Below are 26,653 nucleotides of genomic sequence, written 5' to 3'. Positions count from 1 at the left end.
TCACAGATTCGTGTCGTTGCACTGACTGGTGTTCGAACTGCGAACCCAGGTTCGAATATATTGGCGTTCGAAGCAATAACCGGAGGTGAACCAAATTCCGTCGTGACCAGCGAATCAATGGAGACTTTCTACGTGGATGCGACAATCGGCATTGACAGATATGAAAAATACTGCGAAGATCGAATACCATTCTGCTGATTGAGTCTGCATGGGAATCTCATAATGCTGAGTCCTCTTCAACAAATCCGGAAACGAGTTTCGTAATTTTACCACATATACCCGTCTGCAAGACATGCGCAAATTTCGTGGTTTGCTAGCATCCGCTTCCCTACAAAAGTTTCCAGATAACTACCTTGAACCATGTGCAATAGTCGGTTTTACGGAACATCGCGAGCTCACGATGTTCGCAAAATATGGTAACGGCCCACTCTTTTTATATTCGGCAAGGCAGTTACGGAAAACGATATATGTTCAGGTTGATAAAATATCTTCAAATACTACGTCGAGATATTTATGTACACTATATACAGATCGTTGATTAGGATCTAGTCATTGTACGAATCCGTTCCGTTGTCGACTACTATTCCCAAATCAAAAAGCTTTTGAAGAAGTTGCACAATCAGATAAGAACGTCGTCTCGATGCTTGCTGTATAGTGACACCTAGCGAAAATTACTATGGATTACAAATCATTGATTTTACAGGCGCCAGGCTAGAGCAGGTATAGGTGAACTGACCTGCAGCTTTCAGCAATGGCTCTCTATACTTTGATTTGACATCAACGGATCCCACAAATCTAGTTATCCATGTATCTCCACATCCATCACCATTTGCAATCGGAAGACCAGTACAGTTGCAAAAATCATAGCTGAAACAAGATCGCTATTGCATCGGAATTGATTACTTCGTATTGTCAGACCCAATAACCTGCAAATAAACTCGTTTTTGTAGAATTGAATTAACTCCCTCCAGTTAATTCCTTCGGATTCTCTGTCGTCTGACAGATGGGATCTGAGCGTAGAGATGAATAGATTTTCGTCGATGAATGGGTTAGCCACGACAGTTGGCATTAAAACGTGAGGTTTTACATTCTGATCAGCGGGAAATACTGTGACAGAAAGTTATGATTACATTAGAATAGTTGATGTAGTTGCTGTTGGTGCTTCTAGCTATTACATCAAGCGTAGTATATCACAGTCAAAGTATAGCATTTAATTTCTTGTTACGATACATATAGCAATTGGATGAAACGATAAGCATTCAAGTTGGCATGCAGTGACTCAAGTATTTGGGATTGTGTGACATGGAAGCTTTTGGGTTCTTCTGAAAGAAAGCAATTGGTGAAATTATAGTCCTTAACGCAGGGATGGGCAATTATGCTTCCAGGCGGGTCAAATGAGAAGCACAAATATAGGTTGGCGGGCCGAGTCAAAACTTTAAACTATACTATGTGGCCCATTCTGTTTGTAAACAGTGAATTAAATCATTAACACAAGCTGATCAGAAGATGTGTTAAATTAGGTAATGAGAAAGTTAGGGCAAATTTACACAATAATATTATTTATTGCCTTAGGGACATCATTCAAAACAATGAGAAACGTGAAATATACTTTTCCTACTCAATTCAATCACATTAAGCCGAAGACATTCGTTTTCTGTTACGACACCGAGTGATGAGACAAATCTGTTGTTGATCCTGAGCTGTGTGTAGCTTAGTAGTTGGCCTTGTTGTTATGAGAGCATCGGTGGCAGCAACTTTTCGCAGACCGATCGAAATCGCGACGGGGATCGCATTTGACCCGAGGGCCGTACAATTCCCAGGTCTGCCTTAACGTGTAACGGGATTAGGGAAACGGGTTGAAGTCCTCATAGTTAACAGACTGTATTAAGTACAGCGCCATCTTTCCTGTGAAACCCTATCCTTGATCTACCGGTGATTTGTGCAAGCGTCACGTAATGTTCCTATTCCATATAATAATTGATGAGTCAATTTTCCTTGACATATATGACCAAGGAGCGTAAGCTACATTATAATATAATTTGATATCTGGGCACATCAATAATGGAAATTCGAAGGGGTAGAATTTCAAAACGATGTCGTGACCTTACATATGACTCACGGATCCTAAGTCCCAATAACGTAAAGTCCTTTAAAATCGGAATTCTTGATGAGGGCTCCTCTGAATGCGCTGCCGCGTAGGCCCAACCTGGAACTCGTGTGTTCAATGAACACTGTTCATCTACAAAAAGTTTTCGCACCTCTACCCTTCATCTTTCCAAAATTTTCTATGCAAAACTTTAATGGTTTGATGTACATGGACTCCCATCTGAGAAAGTATCCACACAGGCTTCTCCAGCATTCAACTGTATCCGACCTGGAAATGTAAATCATCTTTGCAAGGTCCAACGCCCCAACTAAACAAGAAAAGACCACGTAGGTAACCAGTCATGAAGTGTAGTTCCAATATCATATCATACTCTACGAACAATTTATGGTTTAATCCTTATCCCATCATTTAGTATTGATATAGGCTTACTTTTAACAGCATTAGCCCTACTTCTACTTCGGCAGTTTTTGAAGCCTAAATATTTTGAGTCAGCGACTTGGAGTGAGATCCATGATTCATGGAAACACACACATATTCTCTAGAGTCAGACTCGCAAATATTTAAAACCTAAAAAGTTAGGCTATTCAGTTGGCTACATGTACCTTGCCAGTCACATTAGCACTCTTCTGATGCAGGGTCATATGTCCCTGATGTGAGTGTTTCGTGTGCTTTGGCGTAAACGGTAGTAATTGAATGAATGTAAATGGATTTATCAGTAAAATTGTTTAGCCCTAAGGCACAATTAGAGACAGAACGGTATCTTGTGCCGACTCAAGATCGGAAGCATGAAAACTGTCGATATCGACCATATGCAATGACGGCATGCTGAACGTAAACTAACATTGTTAAATGCATTTTCTCGTTTTCCGGAATGACTAGAAACTAAACTGTATGAACCTCACTACCGGTTTTTTGTTTCAATGCTACTGGACTTGACCGTGGGATTTGTATTCAGCGATACAGGTGAGCACGAATCATTATAGAGTCGCGACAATGTACGTTCGATGACTTTTGAGGGAAAGCAGCAGGGGACTTCCCGCGTTGGATAAATAGTTGAATACTGGTAATGTCCGGATGTTTACGGTGGTGAACGGTTTTGATGCGGACTGCAATGATGATATAAATCGGAAATACGCGGAAACGAATGTGTGATGCGATCGTAACCATGGCTATGCGGAGTTGACCTTTTGTGACGAATGCCGTATACCACAAAACTGTAAAGTACATCTACTTTTTCGAAGTACTCAAATAGGTTTGTTTACTTGCACTTCTTCACCAAGTCGGTATGACTTTATTTATACTTGTATTTCACTTTTTTCACTCTTTTTTGTACAAAATTAGATCTTGAATACTTGGTTTTTAACATACTTGTAAATCGATACTTTTACGTGCATTCGAGTAAACTTTATGTCACTACTTCCACTTGCGTACCACCTGTTTGTTCGTTTGTGGTATTGATGGTGTTTGCCGACTACAATGGTCATTTACACCAGACTGATTTCCGCATTTTTATTCCGTGTTTGCCGACTTGTAGCACGGCCTACTTCTAGGCTTTTTTAAGACACCGCTTACGCGGATGACATGGCGAGGAGGAGCCTAGATAAACCTCAACACATAGGTAGGAATTCTGGAATGGGTACCACCTGTAGCGTTACAGAAAAAATGAATGAAAATTCCTAGACTGTCGAAAATTCGACTTTTATCGTCTTTTGTGATGGAATTTGCCGAATGTTACGGGAACGTGTTCCTCGATAACCGTTAAGAAGTCTATTTGAAGTAACTCGTGACCAATTATAGTCATTGGTGCGAAAAGGGTAACAATGAAGATAAGCATCCCTATCTTCTTCATCATTCGGTATCTCCACACGGGTTGCCGGCACCACTATAATACTCCATAGGAATAATATCCACGCCTTTAAGCTTGAAAGTTGGGTGTATTGAGAAGTTGAGATTTGCAAGTTAGAATTGTCACCTCGAATGGCAATTATATCGGTTCGAATCGGGTACGATCATGGAAAATAAATTGGCAAGCCTACTGTTCTATAGCGCATTTCATCATCCTGCGATAGCAAGGGAGAAATGTATTTGAAGAATTAAAATTCGTAAATAGACTATATCGACGCATTTCTCGGAAACATTACGCTAAACCATTTTCAGAGCATTGCTAATCACTCGTTTTGTACATCTACATGAACTATGTTAGGATAACATTTAACAGCACACGTTAGGCTACTTTATGTGGGCTTCTCCATATCAGTACTTTTATCTAAATAGCATCAATGTCGACTGTCTATAGCAGATTGTAGGAATTCGAAAGCAGTTTGGACATGTTTGAGCATTATCGTTCACTTAAACCAGAAGGTAAACACTAGGGATGGTGTGAACCTCTGAAAGGTTCGGGTTCGTGTGAACGCGAACCTTTTTGAAAGGTTCTGTGTGAACGCGAACGTGAACCTCATGACGTCACGTGACGTCATATTACTGATTCCAGCCCTACATTTCAGTGAAGTGATAGCTTATATTATTGACCACATAATGCCACAATGCTGAAGTACATATTGACGTTTTTAACGACGCCAAATGTATCAACTGGGGCAATCAAATGATATCCAAGTCCCATAAAACCAATATTTTTCGTCGCTTTACCAACAATTTCGACGAGGACTTGCAAGAACATATATACGGCTCAACGATCTAGGCCAGACCGTACTATGTATTCGGCGTCTGAGTATTGCTATTGCTTGATGTTGACCGGAGTGTAAAACGGGTTTCTGTACTTGCTACCAACATTATCCCAATAAAAATTTATACGGGAGTAGCCAACACACCAATCGCACGGATTTTTTTTTATGATACAATAAACATATTAAATCAAGAGTGACCTGATACGCCTGCTAGATTTTTACATTAGATAGCGGCATCAATTTCATTGATTGATTGAATAAGCATCATTCGCCAACTATACGTGCTACATGTAGTGTATTTCGCTCTTGATGTTGTGTGATTGGGGGTCAAACTCACAGCAGAGAGTCACTAAATATTCGCAAACGGAAAGCTGGATATTTCGAGCAAACTTTTGTAACAAAGCAAGTAAAATGTTTGAGATTGGCGGGTGCATGCCCGTTTGGTGATGTTCATTTTATGCTGCGAATGGTGCGAAGTTGAAATGCAAATAATTTCAAAGAAATATGTTATAATGACGTGAAAATGGCAATCTATGAAAAAGATTCACAGACCAGAACCTACCAAGCAGCTTTTGGGGTGGGCGAGGTGGGCTGTCGCCCGGGCCCCCCCCCTATTCGGATTATGCGCTATTTTTAAGGATAATAACGAATAAACAAGGAAATCCGTGTACCAAGCAAGAATATGATTCCGTACGGATGTGTCAATCATCATCAAATCTCTGCATTTGATAGAAAAGTCCCGTATCCCGATGATTATCACGTCTCTGCATGCGGTAGAATTACTTAGTCTTGATGTAGTCTATCCTTATACACATACAATAATAGACATAGCCGAATCCAACAGCTAAACCTTACCGCGAGTAAGGGGGGTCTGGGGGGCAGAGCAGAGCAGAGCCCCCCAGAAGTTACGGTTAGATACTTATAGCCCCCCCCCCCCCCGGTAAGTCTCGCCCAGGCCCCCCCCCCCCCCCCCCCCCCCCGTTCGTAAGGCCACCACTGCTACCAAGGTTCGTTTGTGAACGTGAACCTCTAAATTTCCGAGGTTCACACACAGAACGCGAACGTGAATCTCACGTTCACACCTTCCCTAGTAAACACCGACACCGCAATACCCTACATCCACCACCTGTGTACTTACTACTTACGAACAATAATACTTTTCCGTTCTTTCGTACCAAGTTGTCTGATACATCATGAATTGAACAAGCAACGGTATGAATCCGCTTTTCTCTGGCATCTTTGTGCTAATACAATTGCTGACAAATTCCTCGACGGACTGTTGCGCCGATCTGCGGTGTCTTGAACCTACTACACGACAGTCGGTGCTGTATATTTTCAACTCCTTATCGGTCGCACTTGAAGCATTGCTTGCATCTTCACCAAGGGAATCCACGTAAACGTAATCATAGTCGCATTCTAGAGACGGCAAAGAAGATTGGAATATAATTTATCATGGTTCATTCTGTGCTAATGTCGTTTCCTTACCGTCATTAGTATGTTTTTTTTAAAACTCACTTGAAGCAAAGTTTAAAATAAAGTTTCCGAATGCAATTTGTGCCTATTTAGTTAGATCGAATGGACGATTGATCTCACAATATATTACCTTACATTGCCGAGATGTACATCGGAATTGTCATTCTGTAGGCCTATTATGTAACTGGTGCTAGCGCACAGTGCGAGATTACGTGCCCGGTAAGACAGTACACATACCTAATATCTAGAGTAGGTTTATAGATCGGATATATTGCCTTCATACCAATATATCATCCATTCGCCCGATATTGAGCGACGAAGGAAATTATTCAGCAATATGATTATATAAAAACCTTACCGCAGATCGCCGAGAAGTCACTTTTCATTAAATATAATGTGATTGGCAGGATTTCCTTCATGGAACGATAATTATGTCAAATATGAATACTTCGTACTAAAGTTGGATACATTTTCAAGTTTGGCACTCTGCATACCAAAAGTTGCCAAGTCCGGGAGTAGACCAACATCACTAAAAACTACACTATAACGATAAAACGTATAATAATTATAAAGTATTACGTCTACTTACCCACGACTTCAATGTGACAACCTTAAAATCAGAAAAATAAAGTCAGGTATATGAAGAAGATATCTGTTGGCATATTCTTGTTTAGACCATATGGTCGCATTATTGATAGGCTACCTATAAATCTGATTGAGCATGAGTGAGTGAGTGAATAGTGAGAATAATGTACAATGTACATGAATAGCATTGGCTACTTTCGTGTCAATAAATTCGGCTTTTTCGATATCTATATTCGGAAGAAACACTTTATTACAACCCTTTTGAAGGGGGGGGGGGGGCATATTTTGCAGAACTGACCATCACTTTTCAAATTCTTACTGCGAGCTCATCGAGACTTGAATCTGGTCCGTCGCAGTTTAAAAGTGGGCGGAGTATAGCCCTCTACCGTGTCCGCCATCGATAGACACCCCATGACGTGTCTAAGTTTTTTTATAAGACTGGATAAACAAAGTTTTTCTCTAAAAAATTTCTCTCTCTTTCTCATTTTCCAAGGCTGGCCCCCAGGATGGCGTCGTTTTAAATAATGCCAGTCATAATTTCACTGTGAACATCAATCATAAACAAATCTCAATATGTGACTCAGCAAAATATCTCGGCGTCACCATTGATTCGAAATTGTCTTGGAAGCAGCATATTGAATGCACAATATCAAAACTAGCTCGGTGTGTGGGAATAATGACCCGTCTCCAATCTTTGGTTTCCAGATCAGTACTACGAACCATCTACTTCTCTCTTTTCCACTCGCATCTGCAGTATGGAATCGTAGTATGGGGAAATGCATGTACAACATTTTTGTGCAGAATTCGAACCCTGCAAAACCGTGCGATACGGCTGATCTCATCTGTACCTTTACGTACCAATTTATCGCCTTACTACCGTAAGCATCGAATTTTGCGAGTTGATGAACTGTATCGCTTCGAAGTATCAAAAGTTGTTCACAAGTATTTTTCCAATAGTCTGCCTCCTGTGTTTGATGACTTTTTCATACCTGCTAAACATGTCCATTCCCATTACACGAGATCCTCGTCTAAAGGAAACGTCTACTTACCCCAACCCAATAGCAACCTAACTAAGAGATCTATCGACTACTCGGGACCTATCATCTGGAATGCATTACCATCACATATCCGTGAATTGCCTTACAATAGATTCAAAAAAGCCCTACTTGATCACCTCTTGTCGTTACACTAACACTGTCGCCCAGACATTGCTTCATTGATCATTTGCTACCATTGTTTAAATTTTTTTCTATTTTCCTTTCATAACTAAACATTGTTTTACAGCCAGACTGTTCAGAGTCAAGTGTACCTGTTTGATGCTGGTGTGATCAGACTAGATGACCTTCACGGTCTTATCGATCATTCCTATCTAATACCGAATACTGTGCACGCATATTTTCTGTACCACCATCACTGCCGTTTGTTATGTATTTTGGTTCGATGAAATAAAAAGACTCTCTCTCAGAGAGTCAAAAATGATGCCTCAGTGCGTAGACACCGTTGCCAGGTTTCGAACAAGCCGTCAACCATGGCCGTAAACGGCGCGGCTCTCCAGACTCCAGATATCGAAAAATCAAAAATACATGCAAGATTTGCATATGGACGTGGTCAGTGAGTGGTCGTAATGGTCAATTTCAAAAGAAATAACGAATCGGACCCCTACCGCCTAGTTTATTGCATGAAACAACACAGAATACTTTCTCTTGTCACATCCAACCATTTGCAGGCGTAGCAATCCAGTTTATGACTCATATTCCGTCACAAACTTAGACTTGAACTTGATCATGTTCTTGAACATCACCGAAGCGTGACCTCAATTACCGAACCCCTCATAAAACTCCCCAAAACAAGGTTTGATATTCGAAACGATGAAAAGTTGCACAGAATACAGTACAAGTCGACCTCTGATGTTCTGGCAGAATTTTCGACAATATTTTCCACTCGGAAAATATCTGGAAATTTTAGGTGATAATCAATTTTTTCGGGTTTTCGTAAATATTTTTTGTTGCCAACCAAAATTTTGGAGTAAGGTGCCAAATGAATCGGAAAAATCTCAGGTTTCTCGAAAACCAAGTACCCGATGTATACGGCATATCAACATGGAAAAATCGGCCACAGAGACATGTCGTATCAGATATGATACACCATGTTCAAAAGGGTTAAAGCCAGAATTAATTCTACATTTCCGTGTATATGGCGTTCATCGTGAGATAAAGACCTATTAAAATTGCACGTTATGTACGCCTGCACGTGTTATCGTCATATCAAGCACTGAATTCTTGGTGGTTTGTCGGACTATTGAAATAATTGCTAGCAACGGTCGTGTGGCGGGATGGTGTCGAGTGGTACGTTCCACCGCTACAACACGCCGAACACGGATGGCCGAGATCCACTCCAAAGATCCAGATGTGATGGAGGTTTATTTATGGGATCCTCCTCGCCATGTCGTCATCTCGAGCTGAACATTACAAAGGATAGACCGGAAATGGGCCGTAGTAAGAGCCGACAGATCAGGATGTAGGGAATATGGGCTGGTGTAAATGACATCGCCATGAGTACTAAAACAACAGCAACTATTAGTGATGGCACAGATTGCCAGTACGTAATAATATTCTCTCAGCTGCATGCCTTTTTGTAACATGGTGCATTTCGTTAATTGATAGAATACGATTCGAAAGACACTTTCCTGCCTTCTACCGATGTTTGATTTTACCACTCCTGACTCTGATATTAAATGTTACGGTGCATTTTTCAAACTAAACTATTAGACATCAATGATAACAGAAACAAAAATGCTTCACATTATTTGCTTGGTAATATTATGCTACATGACATCGACCATATCCTTTCTTATTACGTGATTAAATGTGGACCTCCACATATTTAGGTAGCGCAGTGCGCACGCTGTGCCTCAACGCATCCGTATAAATAGCGAACTTGATATAAATTGAAAATCCCAACAAGGCTTTGCTGCATACCTTCACAAATAAAGCATATCCAAGACTGCACAACAAAAATCATACTGATCCAATTGGCGCACAACTTCATCTCTCTGACAAATTCTCTTTCGACGAAAAATTCAAGTTTGATGCTGGTATGCTGCTATTTCCTTTCCAGATCATGCAGTACGTAATTATCGTCAGGATGTTGCGGGTTGTTTACGGACGCACAAATAACGACACGTCTTGTGCTACGGTACAGCTAAATCGCTGCGACATTGCGATATAATATTGTACAGCGCCAATGAACTGTCAACGGTTTCCAGGAAGTAGCATATAGAGCACAGATTACTTTCTCGCATTGATTGTCATTAATCGCTTCGGGCATGAAAGCTCTTTCAAAACATCTCGGATATCAATATGAAGCGTGATTGCGATTGTAAAGCATGTCCGTCGACTACATATTCGGTGCAGTAAATATAATAGGACGTATACGTTCTATCAGAATTATATGGAGGATTTATTTAAATAATTAGAATAACTCATGCCATCACATCTTTTCCGTCTGTCTTACTGTCACAAACAAAGGGCTGCATTGTATTCAATTCAGGTATATTTATGCAAACCGACGAATGTTATGCAAGTTATAACGAAATAATAGTAAGACATAGAAATAATGGAAAATTTTAATGCCGGCGTCAGATGTAACATCAATCTTCCTATTCGAGAAGAAAGAATGGAAAAAGCATGTCTGCTTGATTAGAGGTCGCCTTTTCTCCGCGATTGACTCGTATTCATGTCTACTAGCAAAACCCAACAGCAAGAAGGTCATGAAATAAATATAATCAACAATCCACTGCGAGTCTATCTCGCTGCTGTTGCATAGTAACGTAACTATTTAATTAATAGCACGCAGGAAAACTGCGGTTGAACTTGAGCTTGAAACGGTACCGTTCCCTCCGGATGTGCCTCCGTCACCGTACGGATTCGTGATTCTTTCGGTCGATATCACGTTGTCGCCGTTAGTTGTCGTTAGACCGGGTAAGGCGGAGCTCTCGGGTCGAGGTAATTTAGTCGCGGGTCGCCAGAAACCTGTGAAATTTAGAGCGCATTAAAGGCTTGTCGGTGCATAGTACTGAGTATATGCATGCTACAACACTCACGTGCTTACCAGTGCGACCTAAAGAGCCGAGTACACACAACGCTATGCCACTGAGAATGCCGATAAACAGCAACGACCCGGCCGTGATTATTCCAGCGAGCGCGGCGGTGGAAAGTGAGACCTCGGATGAAATCGCTCTGCTCGTTGCGTCATTTTCTGTAAGAACAGATTACAGTTGCTCCCAAATCATGTGTCAATACATCAGTAAACTTGAGCACTTTTGTCTACTGTAAATTGGAAAGAACCCAAACCGATATAGTATATTCTCATACTTGTTCAGGTAGTAGGGAATTGCTGTCGCGATTATCCGGGTCACGGTAAAACGCTACAGATCTACAAGAACTAACAGAAGAAAGAAATATTCGGCTCCCTAATCCTATCAATCAGACATCCAATAAGTCTACACCAGTGGTTCTTAACCTTTTTTCCTCCAGCGCCCCCTTTCAAAGATTATCGTGCTCCAGCGCCCCCCAACCTCATATTGTACGGAACGTAATAAAGACAATGAGTAAGAGGGAGGGCCGTGACAGCACTTCGTCAACCACCCTAAAAACGATTGCCTTGCGCACCCATAGCGTGATAAACCAAGCTTCTGACGGCTCGCCCCCAATAACCCCGTAGCGTGATTTCGATGGTCAGCAAAGTTTGTGTTGCCTGGCGCCCTAGGTGCCAAAATTTTCTATACTGCATGAATGAATAGGTGGTAATTACATATATATGTCGCTATATACTTTTTATCCTCTCAGCCCACGTAATCAGATTTACCACTAGCGCTGAGTGAGCTGTTGTATTGGAAAATAAAGGGCACGTAATAAATAATTAAACATATTCGGACGTGCCCGTAGGTACAATTAATTCGATACCGGGGCCGTAACAGCACTTCGTCACCCCCCCCCCCCCCGCCCCCCAAAAAAAAGAGTTGGTCTTGGGCTCCCCATAGGGTGATAAACCAAACTTCCGGGGGGCTTCGCTCCCAGACCCCCCTTCGGCTATCCGCTATTTGCTGATATTGATCATCTACATTGGGTGTCCATTCACTGAGCCAGCTATTCTCGCCTACACGAACGAAGCGCGAAAAATTTCAATAATTATTGATTGAATAGGTCAATATGATCGGGAATTGCATATATATTGATATCAATTTTCATCCTCTCTCTGCTCACGTAAACAGATTTACCGGTAGAGCTGAGTGCTGTGTGATTGAAAAGGTAGGACCCCTCAATAATAATTATACATCTTCGGGCGTATACCCGTTGGCAGGAACGAAACGACACTTTGTGGGGCCCACCGAGAAAACTTGGGTCTTGGGCTCCCATAGGGTGATAAACCGACCGCCCCCATCACGTTGTTCGCTTTTGCCATGAAATCGGCTGTAGGCCTACTGTTTAGCGAGCCCGTGCGAAGCGGGAAAATTTTCGATAATTCATGATAAAATCGGTCAATAAGATCCGGAATTGCATATATATTGCTATCAATTTCTTGTCCTCTCTGCTCACATTACCAGATTTACCTGTAGAGCTGAGTGAGGTGCAATGCTCCCTCTAAGCTGCGCACGTGCGCAGTGCTGACACGGTCTCTGTCCACAGAAAATCTACGATGCGCACAACAAATTCGAAGTTATGACCTTTTTTAGTCGTTACGCACTGTTGTCCAAGGGTCTGCGCAGTAAGTTGGTGAGTGTGCACAGCAGACTCGCCAAAACGTAGAGGGAACATTGTGACAGGGCTGTAACTAAGTCACAAGGCTCCGAGTCACAAGTCAATCCCACTTTTATAGTTTTGACTCGAGTCAAGTCGAGTCATCTCAATTCATCACCGAGTCAAGTCCGAGTCCAAGTGAGCGAGCAGACGGTCGAGTCCGAGTCATGGAATTATGACTCGAGTCCTAGTCCAAGTCATTGTGTTCACTGCTCAGTTTCCAGTTAAAGTCTTGGTAAACGCACTTTTTATAACTCAGTTTAGTGATATCGAATGGTTCGCATTTAAAATATACCATTTTTCTTCACTCTTAGCAGTTTCTGGTCGCATTTTGAAGTACCAGTACCAACAGACGAAATCCCAACAGTATGTTGGCTCTGGAATTACAATGAAATGTCGGTCTTGGCCGTCTGAGTCTCGAGTCAATGACTTGGTTCGAGTCATGTGCAATGACTCGAGTCCAAGTCGAGTCAATACACAGATTGACTCGAGTCGAGTCGCGTCATTTCCGTTTTTTGAAAAAATGACTCAAGTCAAGTCGAGTCATCAGAAAATCGTGACTCAAGTTGGACTCGAGTCGAGTCATGACTCGAGTCATTACAACCCTGCATTGTGAGGTGTCTTGGAAACTGTAGGGCCCGTAACTAATAATTAAACATATTCGGGCGGGCGGACCCGTTGGTATGACTTCGTTGTCTGATGTTATTTCGTGACCTCCTGTCTACTATATCAAGAAATATAGAATCGCCCAACAGGGATATCTAGTTCTATATATCCCTGTCGCCCAATCGTACTAAACTAAAAGACGCACACGATTTCAAATTAGTATTTCTTCACTGGCATATAATTTTTCCTTGCCAGATGGAATTCGTCTTCTGAGGTTCACATTGCCAGGACAGGAACATTCGGTGCCAGTCATTTAGGCGCCTATGGACTATTAAACCTATATGTCTTTTGTAGACTATATGTAACGAAGTTTTCGGTGTTAATTCGCTCTGAATACTCATTAAGGATATGTCCTACTCCCACATCATCTACTGCGAAGCCATTTTTCTCCAGCGCCCCCATATCGCCCCACTGAGCTCAGCGCCCCCCTTATCGCCCCCTGAGCGTTTCCGCCCCCTTCAAAATCGCCAGCGCCCCTTGGGGGGCGCTGGAGGCAAGGTTAAGAACCACTGGTCTACACCAATGAATCATAACCGGGGGAATTCCCACTTGGGGTAATTTTTGAATTTTAGGATGGATCTGGCTTTATGGTCGTAAGGGAAGGTATACCTGAACTCTCAATCTTTTTCATTTTTATGCCAGAACTGTACTGTGTGAAACTATTGGGAACTTGTTCCTCCCAAATATGTGTTCTCTTTGACTGATTATTGGCTAGAAGTATGTTTAAGTGCTATTTGAAATCTTCTCTCTTCCCGCAAACCCGTGGAGCCACATGGAGGCAATCATTTTATCCACAGATACGGTCAACGTCAAATCAAAAGTAAAAGTCACCGATTTACTCAAACAGTTACCATATGGACACGGACAGGGATAAATGAGACGCAATGGGAAATCATACGCAGTTCAGGCGTATTTGTAAAGAATGTGTACCAAGTAGCTTCGTTATGGATGAATACTATGATTCCAGTACTTGAATACGAATTTAGTATTAATTATTATAGTTATACTTGGTGACATAGTTACTTTTTCTCAATCCGAAAAGCCTTGATATCTCGATTGGTCGCATCGCAGCATCCAAATATGTAGCACAAATCGCTCACGTAAGCCTACTGGGAAATGACTTGTCGGTTATTTCGTCATTGCCAACACACAGAAATGAAATAGGCATGGTCGAAAATATACTAAATTATCTTTAATGTGGTGAAGAACTGGCAATATATACTTTGAGTCGCATAAAGCTACCTTTTCGGACTTTCCGTCATATCACTGTTATAACGTCATAAAAAGTGTCACCTGAATACTCGACTCGAAGCCTGAAGTCATTTCGTAATCAAATCCTTTACGTAGGCCTATAGCCTACTCTACTCGATTTTGCCGAGCCTTAGAAGTCAATAACAGTTTGATTTCGGACTATGATATCATAGTGTCAAAACTCATTTCGAGACAACGACCAAAACACCAACTAAAACGCAATTAGTGAATTCACAGATTGGTGTACCGTAAATTTTGTAGATATTACCCGTCTATCTCAGTGTATGCATTCAACATGGAAACTGCAAATGCATTGAGTGTAATTCGTGTTACTACATTGTACTAATTGTAGGGGGTATACGAAAACATTTCATGGAAGTTAAGGGGTGCGAGATCTAAAAAGATTAGGAAACACCGCTCTAGAAAGAATTTGTTGCGGCGCTTGTTTTCAACTCATTTCGACAAAATATTAGAGGTCTTCCATCAATTTGCCTCCTCACATATCTCTATCCAACCGGCAAAATCCGTGAAAAGGTTTTGAAAAGCAAGATAATGAACGACTTTATCCAATACATTATTCTATAATATCTTTTAGGGATGGTGTGAACGTGAGGTTCACGTTCGCGTTCTGTGAGTGAACCTCAGAAATTTAGAGGATCACGTTCACAAACGAACCTTGGTAGATTCTGCACTGTGAACCTTTTTCATATATGACAATTTTCACGTCATTATAGCATCTTTGGTTGAGATTTATTGCAATTCAACTGCGGGCCAATCTATGCATGCGCAGCATTAAAAAAATCAACACTAAACGAGCACGCACCTTGGCAACCTCTAAACATTTTACCCGCTTTTTTACAAAAGTCTTCATAAATAAATTAGTGTATTATAAAAACCAAATCCGTGCGATTGGGGTGTTGGATACTGCTGTATAACTTGTTAATGGGGTAAAACCCGTTTTACACTCTGCTCAATATCAACGTACCAACAATCACACGCCGAATACATTGTCCGGTCTGGCCTAGGCCGTTAAGGCGTAAGCTTATATTCCCTTGCAAGACCTCGTCGAAATTGTTGGCAAAGCGACGGAAGATATTGATTTTATGGGATTATTATATCATTTGATTTCTCCAGTTGATACATTTGACGACGTTTAAAAAGTCGGTATGTACTTCAGCATAGCATTGTGGCATTATGTGACCCGAGTCGTCGCTAGGTGTCGTGTACAAGTACATTATTATATCACTTGGAATTAGCAATATGGCGTCTCGTGACGTCATGAGCTTCACGTTCGCGCTCACACAGAACCTTTCAAATAGGTTCGCGTTCACACTAGAGATGTACGGATCATGGTTTTTTAGGATCCTGATCCAATCCTGTTTCATGATCTCATAATCCTGATCCAATCCTGATCCTGTTGCAATTGCATATTTCATTATCCGAGTCCAAAAATAATCCTGTTTTCAAAAATTGCTTCATGATCCATGTTATTATATGAGTAGCGGCAAATATTATATTACCATGTGCGATTTCTGGAAAAATATAAACATCAACAGAAACTGAAGCCAGGATGAACGTACAAAATAATAGTAGTTTACATACTGCAAACAGATAGTTGATAACTGAAATTGTATTCAACAACTGCAACATGGTCATCGTTAAGATACAGACTAACAGAAAAAAAGAAATGATGACACAATCAGCGTGACCTCACTTGAAAACATAGTCACCAGCACTTTCAACTACAACTAAAGCATCTAAGCTGTAAGCTGAGAGTAAGGATCTTTTTTTCTCAATAGTATTTCAACATAAACTGAACGCCCTTTACCCTCATGGATGCACTTGATACAGGAATACTAATATTGATTTTATCAACAGCAAGTATACTGAGATTTGGATACCTAGCAATTGTATTGAGATTCGTCAAGCCGATGCCATCTCCAATATCTGGGTCACTCAAAGGACTCTTAATATAGTCTTCGAGCTCATCAGTTGAACTTTGACATGATACCTGCAGCAAGCACAAATCATAGCCAGCATATTTCCCATCTCGCTTGCCTACCAAATATAGGAACTGTCTCCAAGCATCACTTTTAGTCCTTGTGACGGTGTTATCGTCAGCCTTAACAATGTCATTTTGAGCTATCAATTCTAAAACCTCTGACATTCTGAATTAGACAAGAATCCCAAATGATATCAACCAACACGAACATCTGACGAAAGAGCAGCTCCAGACGTTTCTGCCGCTGGAATTTCCTACGCGGAAAATATATATTATCAGACTTCTACTTGTAAGAAATATAATTTATAAACTACGAGAAGATAAGTTCTACCTTTTCTGAATCAAAACATGTTTGACAAGATTCTGATCATGTTTCGTCAAAATAAAAATCCTGTCCTGATCCGGATCCGGCAAAACAGTAAAATTTGGAATCCGGATCCAATCCTGTTGCCAAAAAATCACCCGGATTCCTGACCTGTTAGAATCCAAAATCCTGATCCTGTACATCTCTAGTTCACACGAACCTGAACCTTTCAGAGGTTCGCACCATCCCTAAATTACCTTTATAATCAATAATCATGCTGAAACTATAACATAATTCATGTGGTAAATGTTGCTTTACTGCAAGAACAGGCGATCGAGCAAATAATTTGTGTACGAATTCATACAAACATATTTATGCTATGCTGTATACATACATTTACGAAATTGCGTTGTGGGTAACACGAAATATCAAGCAGGCTAGATTTAGCCCACGGGCCACAGGTTCCCCACCCTTGAGCGATGTTTCGTTAAATTTCTAATTCATAACGAGGGCGACATATTCCAACTGCTTTGAAGAAATATAAGTGGGCGGTGAGATTAAAATGGGGATGTCACTTTTGAGGAGGCGATCTGGTCACGTGCCGACAGTCTCGCTGTGATCATTAGAATGGGAAGTAGGCTATTTATGTCATACTCTTACCGGTAGTTTCCACTGTGTCATCGGTGGCTGTGGTAAGCGATGCCAAATTTCCGACTCCCAAACACTCTGGACAAATGTCAATGAAGTTTTCGCTCGTGTCGTCTTCATTTGTCTTGCACTTGGACGATGAGACAACAACGTTCTTCCCGTCCATACACGATCGACGCCTATATGGAAAACAAGGTTGTTCAACAAGTTGTTCAACACAAGATCTGTTTGTAAATATTTGACAACATGCTCGATGCCAGTATACAAATCCGACTTAACATCTCAATCCTCGTGGTAATCCCCCTATACCAATGCGTATAATATCTACAGACCGTGATACGTTTCCAATTTCATACTCAAATCGTAGGAGTCTATTGCCACATTTTTAGAATTATAGCCCAGTAGAGGTGGAACAGAAAAATAGGTTATTAATCCTTTTTTCATATGCCACATCTTTCGTTCTGCATATCTTGATTTGATATTATTGATATTACACTTTTCCGGGCTTTGAAACCAAATATAGAATATTTAGGGTTGGAACATTTGTCGAAGTTGATGATCACCAAATGTACCACGAATCTTTTTCACTTGAATGTTGTAACCAAGTCTCAAGGCTTCAAGTCACAAGTCGATCTCACTTTTATAGTTTTGACTCGAGTCAAGTCGAGTCATTTTGAATTTACCACCGAGTCAAGTCTGAGTCCGAGTCAGCGAGCAGAGGGACGAGTCCGAGTCATGGCGTTATGACTCGAGTCTGAGTCCAAGTCGTTGCGTTGAAAGCTCAGTTTCCAGTTAAATTCTTGTTTAGCCCACTTTTTATGACTCTTTTCGGTACTATCGACCAATTCGCATTTAAAATATACTAATTTACCTCACTTTTAACAGTTTGTGGTCGCATTTTCAAGTACTGCTACCAATAGAAGATATACCAATTGTGTGCTAACTTTTTTATTCTTCGAAATTACAATGAAATGTCGGTCTTGGCCGCCTGATTCTCGAGTCATATGAATTGGTCCGAGTCATCCACAGTGATTCGAGTCCAAGTCGAGTCATTACACAGATTGACTCGAGTCGAGTCGAGTCATTTCCGTATTTTAATAAAATGACTCGAGTCAAGTCGAGTCATCTAAAAATCGCGACTCGAGTCGTACTCGAGTCGAGTCATGACTCGAGTCATTACAGCCCTGCTTGAATGCAAGTTTTGAAACTGTGACATCGTAACTTTAAATGGAGTTTGTGTCATTTACATAGCTCTTTGCAAATGTGGCTGCAAAGCGACCAATATGCCGGGATTATTCGGTAGTTATAAATTCAAATGTACCACTAAACCGCTAAGAGAAGTAACGCAAGTAGTGACAGACTATGCTCTAGAGCAGGGGTGGGCAATTATTTTCCTCCGCGGGCCAAATAAGAAGTAAAGAATACGTTGGCGGGCCGAGTGAGATTTTTAGCTATATTCTCCAGCGTATTTTAATTTTATTTCTAAATTACATTGTTAATAAATGCTGCTCAGTGAATGTGTATAAACCCTTTAAGACTTTAAAACAGTGGTTCTCAAACTTTTTTAGGCCCGTCTCCCTTTATGATAGTGAAAAATTTCGCGCGCCCTCTTGTCATGATATCACAAAATAATAAAAAGTGCAACTAGAATGCTAGCAATCCCACCGGATAATGTGATGGCATGGAAGGTTGTGGGTGTTGGTGAGAGAATTCTGAAATATCAATAAAGTCGGCAATACACTGAGAAATAACTACAAGCTGGGGGAAATCGTGGAAAGCGCGAAAAAAAATTTCCATTAAACTTTGGCTTCGCGCCCCCTTCTGATGATTTCACGCCCCCCCCTTTCTTCGCCCTCCCTTGAACGGGTGTTTTGTGTCTTTGTCATAAGACCGACTTTAATAAAAAAAAATATTCTCGGCAGAAACTAAAAGGACAGGTTTATTCCTGACTCCAGTACAGAAATAGCTAGTGTTCTAAAGTATCTAAACCTAGCTTCTTTGAATTTCTTTTTTCGGCTTTCTTTTTTTCCGCATGCCCGTTAATCGTTTATGGGTGATAGATGGGATGAGTCATATAGTAATCGCGAGCACTGATTGACTTTTTTCACGAGTTAGGGATTTGGAAACGTATCACGTAACAATTTGAAAAACATACCGTAAAATGCGCAATGTGACAATGGCAACAAAAAAGGTTTGAACTAAACTATATGGAAATAGTGATTTTTTGTGACTTAAATTTCTACCCATTCTCATCAATTGCCACATAGCCTTTATTTTGAATCTGAATTACGCAGGCGAGGTACATTGGCAGCGTAATCGTGGAATATTAATGAACACTGAACAGGCTTCAAAGTAAATGAATTTCCTGTTCAGTTGATACAGCCTATGGTTTTAGTCATACAAAAAGGAAGTTCTATGTTTTGAATTCCACGCAACCTTTCGCGGGCCGCACAGAATAGCTTCGCGGGCCGCACTTTGCCCAGGCCTGCTCTATAGTGAAGGGAGTTTGAGTATGTGGTGTTTCTGCACTCATTGATCACTCATTCGAATTGTTTATTCTCTTAGATAATCAAACATACCAACCTGATTCTTGTGCATGATTCGGTCTCAGCCCCGCATTGGCTCCAGTTCGACCATTCCTGCCAGATGTAGCAGCCGCTTTCATCGGCGCCATTGCCGCAATCCTCGATTCCGTCGCACACGCGGAAGGTACCAACACAGTCAGCCGATGTGGCGTTGGCCTCTTCTCGGAAGTATGTCCGACAACGAAACTGGTTTGGGCAGTATTGGCAGTTGGACTCGTCGGAACCGTCCAAACAGTCTTTTGTGCCGTCGCAAATCTGATAAATTTAGAATGGGTCGATATATAGATCAAGTCTCTCTTCGTTTCTGAGAATAGCTGACCATCGTGTGTATCGCACCGGCTAGAATTAACGATTAGCTGAAGTTTGGCAGGATCATTTGTCTAATAATATGTATATTTTTTACTTTACTCCGTCAATTAGAAGTGGAGCAACCGCGGGCATACGGGTCAATTGTAGCTGGGGATATCCTTTTTATGTCACGCGAATGATTTGAATCGCTGTGCATATGTTTTATCTCGGACACATATGAGCATTTATTGTATAATATCTCTCCCTTGGAGATGTGAGCTTGAGACGTAATAGTATGCAACATTCGGTATGCGACCCTTGGGCATGGGACACTGAAGATTGTTGGTTAAGTTAGGCTTACGGTTTGGTTAAGGTTCGATTTAAGGCTATGTTAGGGACCGGGTTAATTGGTTAATTTTAGGTAATAAAGTCACGACACATGCTTACGAGTCGTTTTTCATTGTATCGCATGTTAAAATATCGGGCAACCTATAATCTCGGTGTATCTTGCTCCTAACCAATGGGTAACGCAGAAGTTGAGTCCCGGTGCGTGAACATCTGAAGCTACCGCTCCCAAGTTTGAATCGCTCGTAAAATCAAAGAGAAATTGGATCAATATCTGCAATGATTCAACTATCACCTAGCAATTCACGACATTACGAACATGGAAAAAAGCAGAGCGTGTCTACTCTCATGCGGCTTAGCATAAACCGTGTTTATAATTTGAGCTTGGCAACTTAACCCTTACTTTGCGTGTCGCTATTCCCAAATGCAAGTCTCGCTCACACGAGTTACATGAAGTATTAAAATCCCACGGTTCTAACTAATCATAAAATAGAATCCGATCCTTATCCGTTGGAAGCTACATATCCGACTACTTCAAATCCAATCAGGGGCGTAAGTATAAAAACAATCCAGACAATGAAATAGCTGCCTCTACCATATAAATGGCTGATTTTCATTCCAAATAAAAACAACTGAAAACTTATATTTTGGACAGTTAGGCCACCTTTTAATTCATATTCACGTTTCCGAAGCACAACTCAATAAATTTAGTGATAAATCTTGTACATCTATATCATAAAATCATCCTGAAAATCACCGCAGCTCAGAAAAGACACCCATTGCACATCAAATGTATGTGGTCTGATTCCCGCTTGGCGTCTCGAAAGAACGCAGACGCGTGACGCGACACAGCATAGTGATGGCCCGAAGCCCGGGTAAATACTTACATTCTTAGGGAATTAAGTGTGTATTGACACCCTAAAGGTGGTAGCCGGCAGCAGAACCTTCCTCAGAATTTTACTGCGGTATGAATGAAACACAACATTTGATCCAAATGCTGCTTGACAAACTAAGTTACGAAGGAACGTATTGGTACATAGGGACGTTGGGAGGTATGCGCGTAGGCACGTAGAACAATGCCTTAAACCAGAGGTGTGAAACATAAGACCCGCGAAGCAATTCTGATCGAATGCAAAAATAATTGTATCATCAAGCACATCTCTAATAAAATTTGAGATTTTAAGTGACAAATACTCTGACGTATACAATCACCAAGACAGCAAATGTCCAAAATGTTCATAAGCCAAATTCCACTGCAGTTCACGCCGGTTGCCATTAGGTGACATTGACAATACATCCCGGGAAGGCAAAAAAGACCACACAGAGTTCAGAATTCTTCGGAACATTGGACCAAAAATATTATTCACATAGGCGAATACGGGAATGCGAAACCGTTGTATGTAGGCCTACAGTGCATGAATAATAGTTTCATGACGAATACAATTCAAATATCTTTGGTCGCACCGTTGTATAGTTTATTCTGACCCGAAATAACCCAGATGCGGCCCCCAGCACCAGCCCTCAGCCGCGGTCTCTAGACCAACCCAAATGATGATTTAAAAATTAATGAGCCAAATTCCATCGTCCGAGTTTACAATCAAATCCCTTACAACGAATACGCAAGGCCAGCGCCGCATCACGACTAATACGAAGGAAGGTGCATAGAAATGTGCCAACTTATGATATTGTTGGCGCTACTATTTAATATAGCGGTTTATAAGTGAACTGCATCACGACTAATACGAAGGAAGGTGCATAGAAATGTGCCAACTTATGTTATTCTTGGAGCTACTATTTAATATAGCGGTTTATAAGTGAACTGCATTCAATCGTCCAATCATCGTATTTGTACCAATTCCGTTGCTTGCGAATAACGTCGTTGCTAGCATAGAGCCATAAGATCTGTAATATCTTGTAAATACTATTGGACTATGATGCATAGCTTTGATAATAAAGCGTTGCAGTGAAAAACAAGGGTATTTGGAGGATATACTATGGAACCATTTATCTGGTCCTGCCCGCGATCCAAATTTAGTTTTGCACCCCTGTTCTGAATCATGAATCAAACACAACCTTCTACACAACCTTCGCTAAATCGAAGAGTTTAAGATTGTCAAAAGTAGGGCGTGTGGAATAGTACTTTATTCTCATTATTGTGCGGATCACTGCACACGACACTACACACCCCTGTACCAATCCCCCATTTTGGAGGAGCCGAAATAAGCTTTTGATAGTGAATCATTCGCCGTGGGCTCCTCAGCTTTGCAGTATATATTTAGTAGTACCTGATCACGACCGATGCATGCTTCATTCTGCCCGCCACACCTAAACCCGTCGCACCAGCCGCCGTAATATGGGCAGAGCGTTTCGTCTTTACCATCCACACAATTTTTGACAGAATCGCAAACCTGTGACGACGTATATTTATCGCACGACTACGCAAGAGAAAATCACGAAAGACGTACCACCAACAGCGGAAAGCATTGCGAACCACCGAATTCGGAGCGACACGAAAACGATTCGTTTCTACAGCCGAAGCATCCCATCTCGTCCGACCCATCGTAACACTGTTTTTTATTGTCGCACTAAGTAGGTATAATATATTCTGATTTCATGTCAACATGCAAATACGTTGTTAGCTACTGGCGTACCTTCAGAGCGACATCGCAGGACTGCTGTAAATCTCCAATAGGACATACTCCAACCGGCCTGACTTCGCCCGCACAGCATTCAAATCGATCCCGTTCACTCAACTTGATAATTTTATCTTCCGATTCGCAGGTTAAACAAAAGTTTTCTTCGTCGTTATACTGCTTAAGCTCCGTCAACTCGCTTGTAAAAGATCCGTCCGTGCACCATCGAAGTATGGCATTCGTCGACTTGAATTGCGTAAAAATTGATAAAATAGTTACAAAACTAACTGCATACCTACTCGCCATATTCAAAATATGCCTAAACTTCTAAAAGATACGATGTAAAATAATTGCCCGCCTCTATTTCAAGATGTCTTTCGCGCTATTACCTAAGAAACACAATACGACGTGGAAACGTAATATTGCGGAAGCTATAAACGGACCACATTAATGCTGTGAATCATTTTCAAATCCGTGCTGTAAATTTATATCCTTGACCATAAACGGTGTAGGGATCACTCGTTGTTCATGACGCTTCATGAAAGGATATCAAAGATGTTGAAATGATTCCATTTATAGAGGATAACTTCCCGTTTGCGAGGAACTCCATGATATGGCCCGCGGCAATCGCTTTTCCGAGACCGAGTTACCTGTCTACGAATACATGTTGAAGTCGCGTCACCCATGTTACAGATACCAACATTTTAATCTCGACTGATTGATCTATTACCGCCAGTATTTTCATAAGCTGAGCAGTATATACGAAGTGTACGGCACTTCATTTAAATATTTGCATGGCACGGGTAGTCGATGTTGAATTTACTTTAGGTTATTCTCAAAGTATCCTGTATTCTGCCTTCGACGACCTTTTTAAAGCGATTCTGCATATAGCTTGCGAAGCAGTTTCGGAATCTGATCTCAAAAGGTTGAGTAAGAAAGCTGACACCGACTGCTTGTGCTGGAATGTTAGTGAAAACGATTGGCGCTTGCAAAATTCATAGGATATTAATTTGCGTGCACCGGGAGTGCGTTACTTTTGCATTATCCTAATTCTTCTAAGCAAGGTATTCGATAATAGACCAATCTTTGCACCGAATCTCCCAAATTTTGTTTCACCTGTATACGCGTTTAGCTCTATACAAAAATACATATTGTAGAGTACATCTTCTTTTTGATGTCGGCCACTCATTACGGTTGTAGATAGAGTTTCGCTTGAAAGAAATCATTGACAACTTGACTATATACTTAATTTCCATTGCCAAATGTTTAACGTGAAGCATATTGAAATTGATATTTGGTCATAATCCACATCATTCCATTTTGTATTTCAAACGCAGTCCTGACGACGACATCAAAGATAAATGGTGTCGATCCTCCCGCGCTGCAGTTAACTCGAATCATTTAGGTTTACCCATACTACGCTGATTTTATATTAAAATAATAGAAAGTTGCAACCTCGTCTGCATTCTGCAAATCATATGCTGAAAACAATGAATGATCTGTGCAATTTTGTAGATATGAATGCGTAACCTTCAACGAAGTTACAATAAATACATACAATAGGCCTTAACAAACTGGATATGGCATGGGTCTGAACGTTGCTGCGTTTCTATATACGGGAATATGTCTCATTATTTAGGAAAATTCTGTATCCTTGGATCTATTATTGTAGATGGATTGACGCATAGAAGATATTGATTGCCGTGGATAGGCCTATTTATGTAATTGACAACCAAGTCTGACTTATACTGCACTGAGTTAAAAAATTATCCGCATTTTCTGGTATGATTTATCCATGAGAGGATGGAATGAACGAGTAAAATCTCGTGAGAACGTTACTGCATTTCCAAATCGAATTTAACCTTCCTAAGAAACGTAATCTTAAACTGTCAAATTAATATTCATAACAACGAAAACACCTGATCCTAGCATATGCTGTAGGCCTCAAATATGCATGCATGTTGACCAGTCGTATATACAGCTGCAACAGGCTTTGGCGTTATGCTGAAATCCATAAACGCATCTTCTTTCACAGCCTTACGACGACATCACCAACGCTATAGACTCAAAATGATCGTCTTACACGTTTCAATTGTAATCTTCCTGGCGGGCGTACACTTATATCCTAGTAAATTTATCGCAGAGAAGGGCGTTCTAAAAGATGAACTCTCATTGTCCACTTCCATATAGGTAATTAGTTTTTCACGACAGCGTCGTGGATTAATCTGTAGATATTAATTGACGACATCGATGTGATGTTCTCGGAGGGTAATATTGTGCCTACGCATATAAGGCCCCCCGTGAATGTGACTAATCCTGTTCTCTCATATAGGTATATAATCTGCTTATTAATTCGCTGATAAAACATGCGGATCATTGAGTTGATACTAACTGGTTGACTACCATTATACAAAGTGTGGTTTCGTATGGATACCGTAATCTTCTGCCAATGCTACACGACCAAATTGAAAACTAATGACCCTATATAGGACATTATGTAGAATGTCTATTGGTAGAGTTCGAAAATATGGTAGTGGCACTGCTTGAAAGGTGTGTCAGGTGGTGTGGTATTTTATTATGGCCAATATATTATTCAGAAATTAAATTCTCGTTGTAAATTTACTATTTTTGATCTTGCAGCTAACAATATGGTGCCGCTACCTGGAACTCTCTACCGGAAGCCCTCAGAGATTTGCCCGATCATCTATTTAAAAAACGTTATCGAAAATATATATTAGATAAGTATAATTGATTAAATGCCGATTTTGCAATTACTGTCTTGTTGTTGGAAAGTACCGTATAAGCTACTCTATTGACTCATTTTCGCACTGCAGTCACGAAACTGTAATATTTATAGCTTGTGTATCCTTGTTGAAATTTTTTTCTCTGCTCTTTCTGTAGTTTTGTATATTTATTGTCATTTGTTATGTGCCATTGATTGAAATGTGTATACTCCTACAGGTGGCGACTGTGTACTAAGGCCTTGCGGCCCCTCGACGTCATCCTGGTCCGTACCGGATTTTCACTGGTGTGACAAATAAATGATTGATATGTCCATATTGCAAATTTATTCCACTCGAAGCTTCTCGACTGGCCCTCTTCAGGAGTGACCGCCAGTAAACAGTGTTGGGATGACTCGAGTCATGACTTGACTCGAGTCAGACTCGAGTCACATTTTTCGCATGACTTGACTTGACTCGAGTCATTTCGCAAAAATGACTTGACTTGACTTGACTCGACGTATCAGAAATGTGGATTGACTCGTGACTCGGAGCAAAATTCAC

At 40.9% G+C, this 26,653-nt stretch overlaps 3 protein-coding genes across 6 annotated transcripts in view; 1 reads left to right on the top strand and 2 right to left on the bottom strand.

Annotated features, from left to right (window-relative positions):
- The window catches only part of LOC145445090 (E-selectin-like), a 33,768-nt gene extending 33,138 nt beyond the window's left edge, over positions 1 to 630 (top strand). For all 3 annotated transcript variants that reach the window (XM_080323217.1, XM_080323218.1, XM_080323216.1), the window contains exon 15: positions 7 to 630. In XM_080323217.1, the coding sequence (XP_080179343.1) occupies positions 7 to 198 (192 nt within the window). In that variant the 3' untranslated portion in view covers positions 199 to 630. The remainder of the gene's footprint in view (positions 1 to 6) is intronic.
- Positions 413 to 10,258, bottom strand: LOC145445110 (uncharacterized). Its single transcript, XM_080323247.1, has 7 exons — positions 9,828 to 10,258; positions 6,854 to 6,874; positions 5,937 to 6,207; positions 2,259 to 2,374; positions 927 to 1,107; positions 737 to 867; positions 413 to 661 (listed from the first exon to the last, which is right to left on the bottom strand). The coding sequence occupies exons 1-7, from the start codon at positions 9,895 to 9,897 to the stop codon at positions 546 to 548; spliced, it is 906 nt and encodes a 301-aa protein (XP_080179373.1). The 5' UTR covers positions 9,898 to 10,258; the 3' UTR covers positions 413 to 545.
- A 123-nt stretch (positions 10,259 to 10,381) lies between these two features.
- LOC145445100 (uncharacterized) lies at positions 10,382 to 23,818 on the bottom strand. 2 transcript variants are annotated; one of them, XM_080323237.1, is made up of 7 exons: positions 23,388 to 23,818; positions 23,202 to 23,321; positions 23,022 to 23,144; positions 20,102 to 20,358; positions 17,531 to 17,697; positions 10,952 to 11,106; positions 10,382 to 10,880 (listed from the first exon to the last, which is right to left on the bottom strand). In XM_080323237.1, exons 1-7 carry the CDS (start codon positions 23,673 to 23,675, stop codon positions 10,821 to 10,823), a joined length of 1,170 nt encoding a protein of 389 aa, XP_080179363.1. In that variant the 5' UTR covers positions 23,676 to 23,818; the 3' UTR covers positions 10,382 to 10,820. The 2 variants fall into 2 exon arrangements, with proteins under 2 accessions (XP_080179363.1, XP_080179362.1); XM_080323236.1 differs by having other exon boundaries at positions 10,960 to 11,106; positions 23,388 to 23,788.
- Positions 23,819 to 26,653: the final 2,835 nt, after the last annotated feature.

Source organism: Botryllus schlosseri, chromosome 8, assembly GCF_051294905.1.
Source record: "Botryllus schlosseri isolate E-star chromosome 8, Bs_hap1, whole genome shotgun sequence".
NCBI classification, from domain to species: Eukaryota; Metazoa; Chordata; class Ascidiacea; order Stolidobranchia; family Styelidae; genus Botryllus; species Botryllus schlosseri.
The sequence above is the reverse complement of the archived record's forward strand: the minus strand, read 5'-3'. Positions and strand labels throughout refer to the sequence as shown.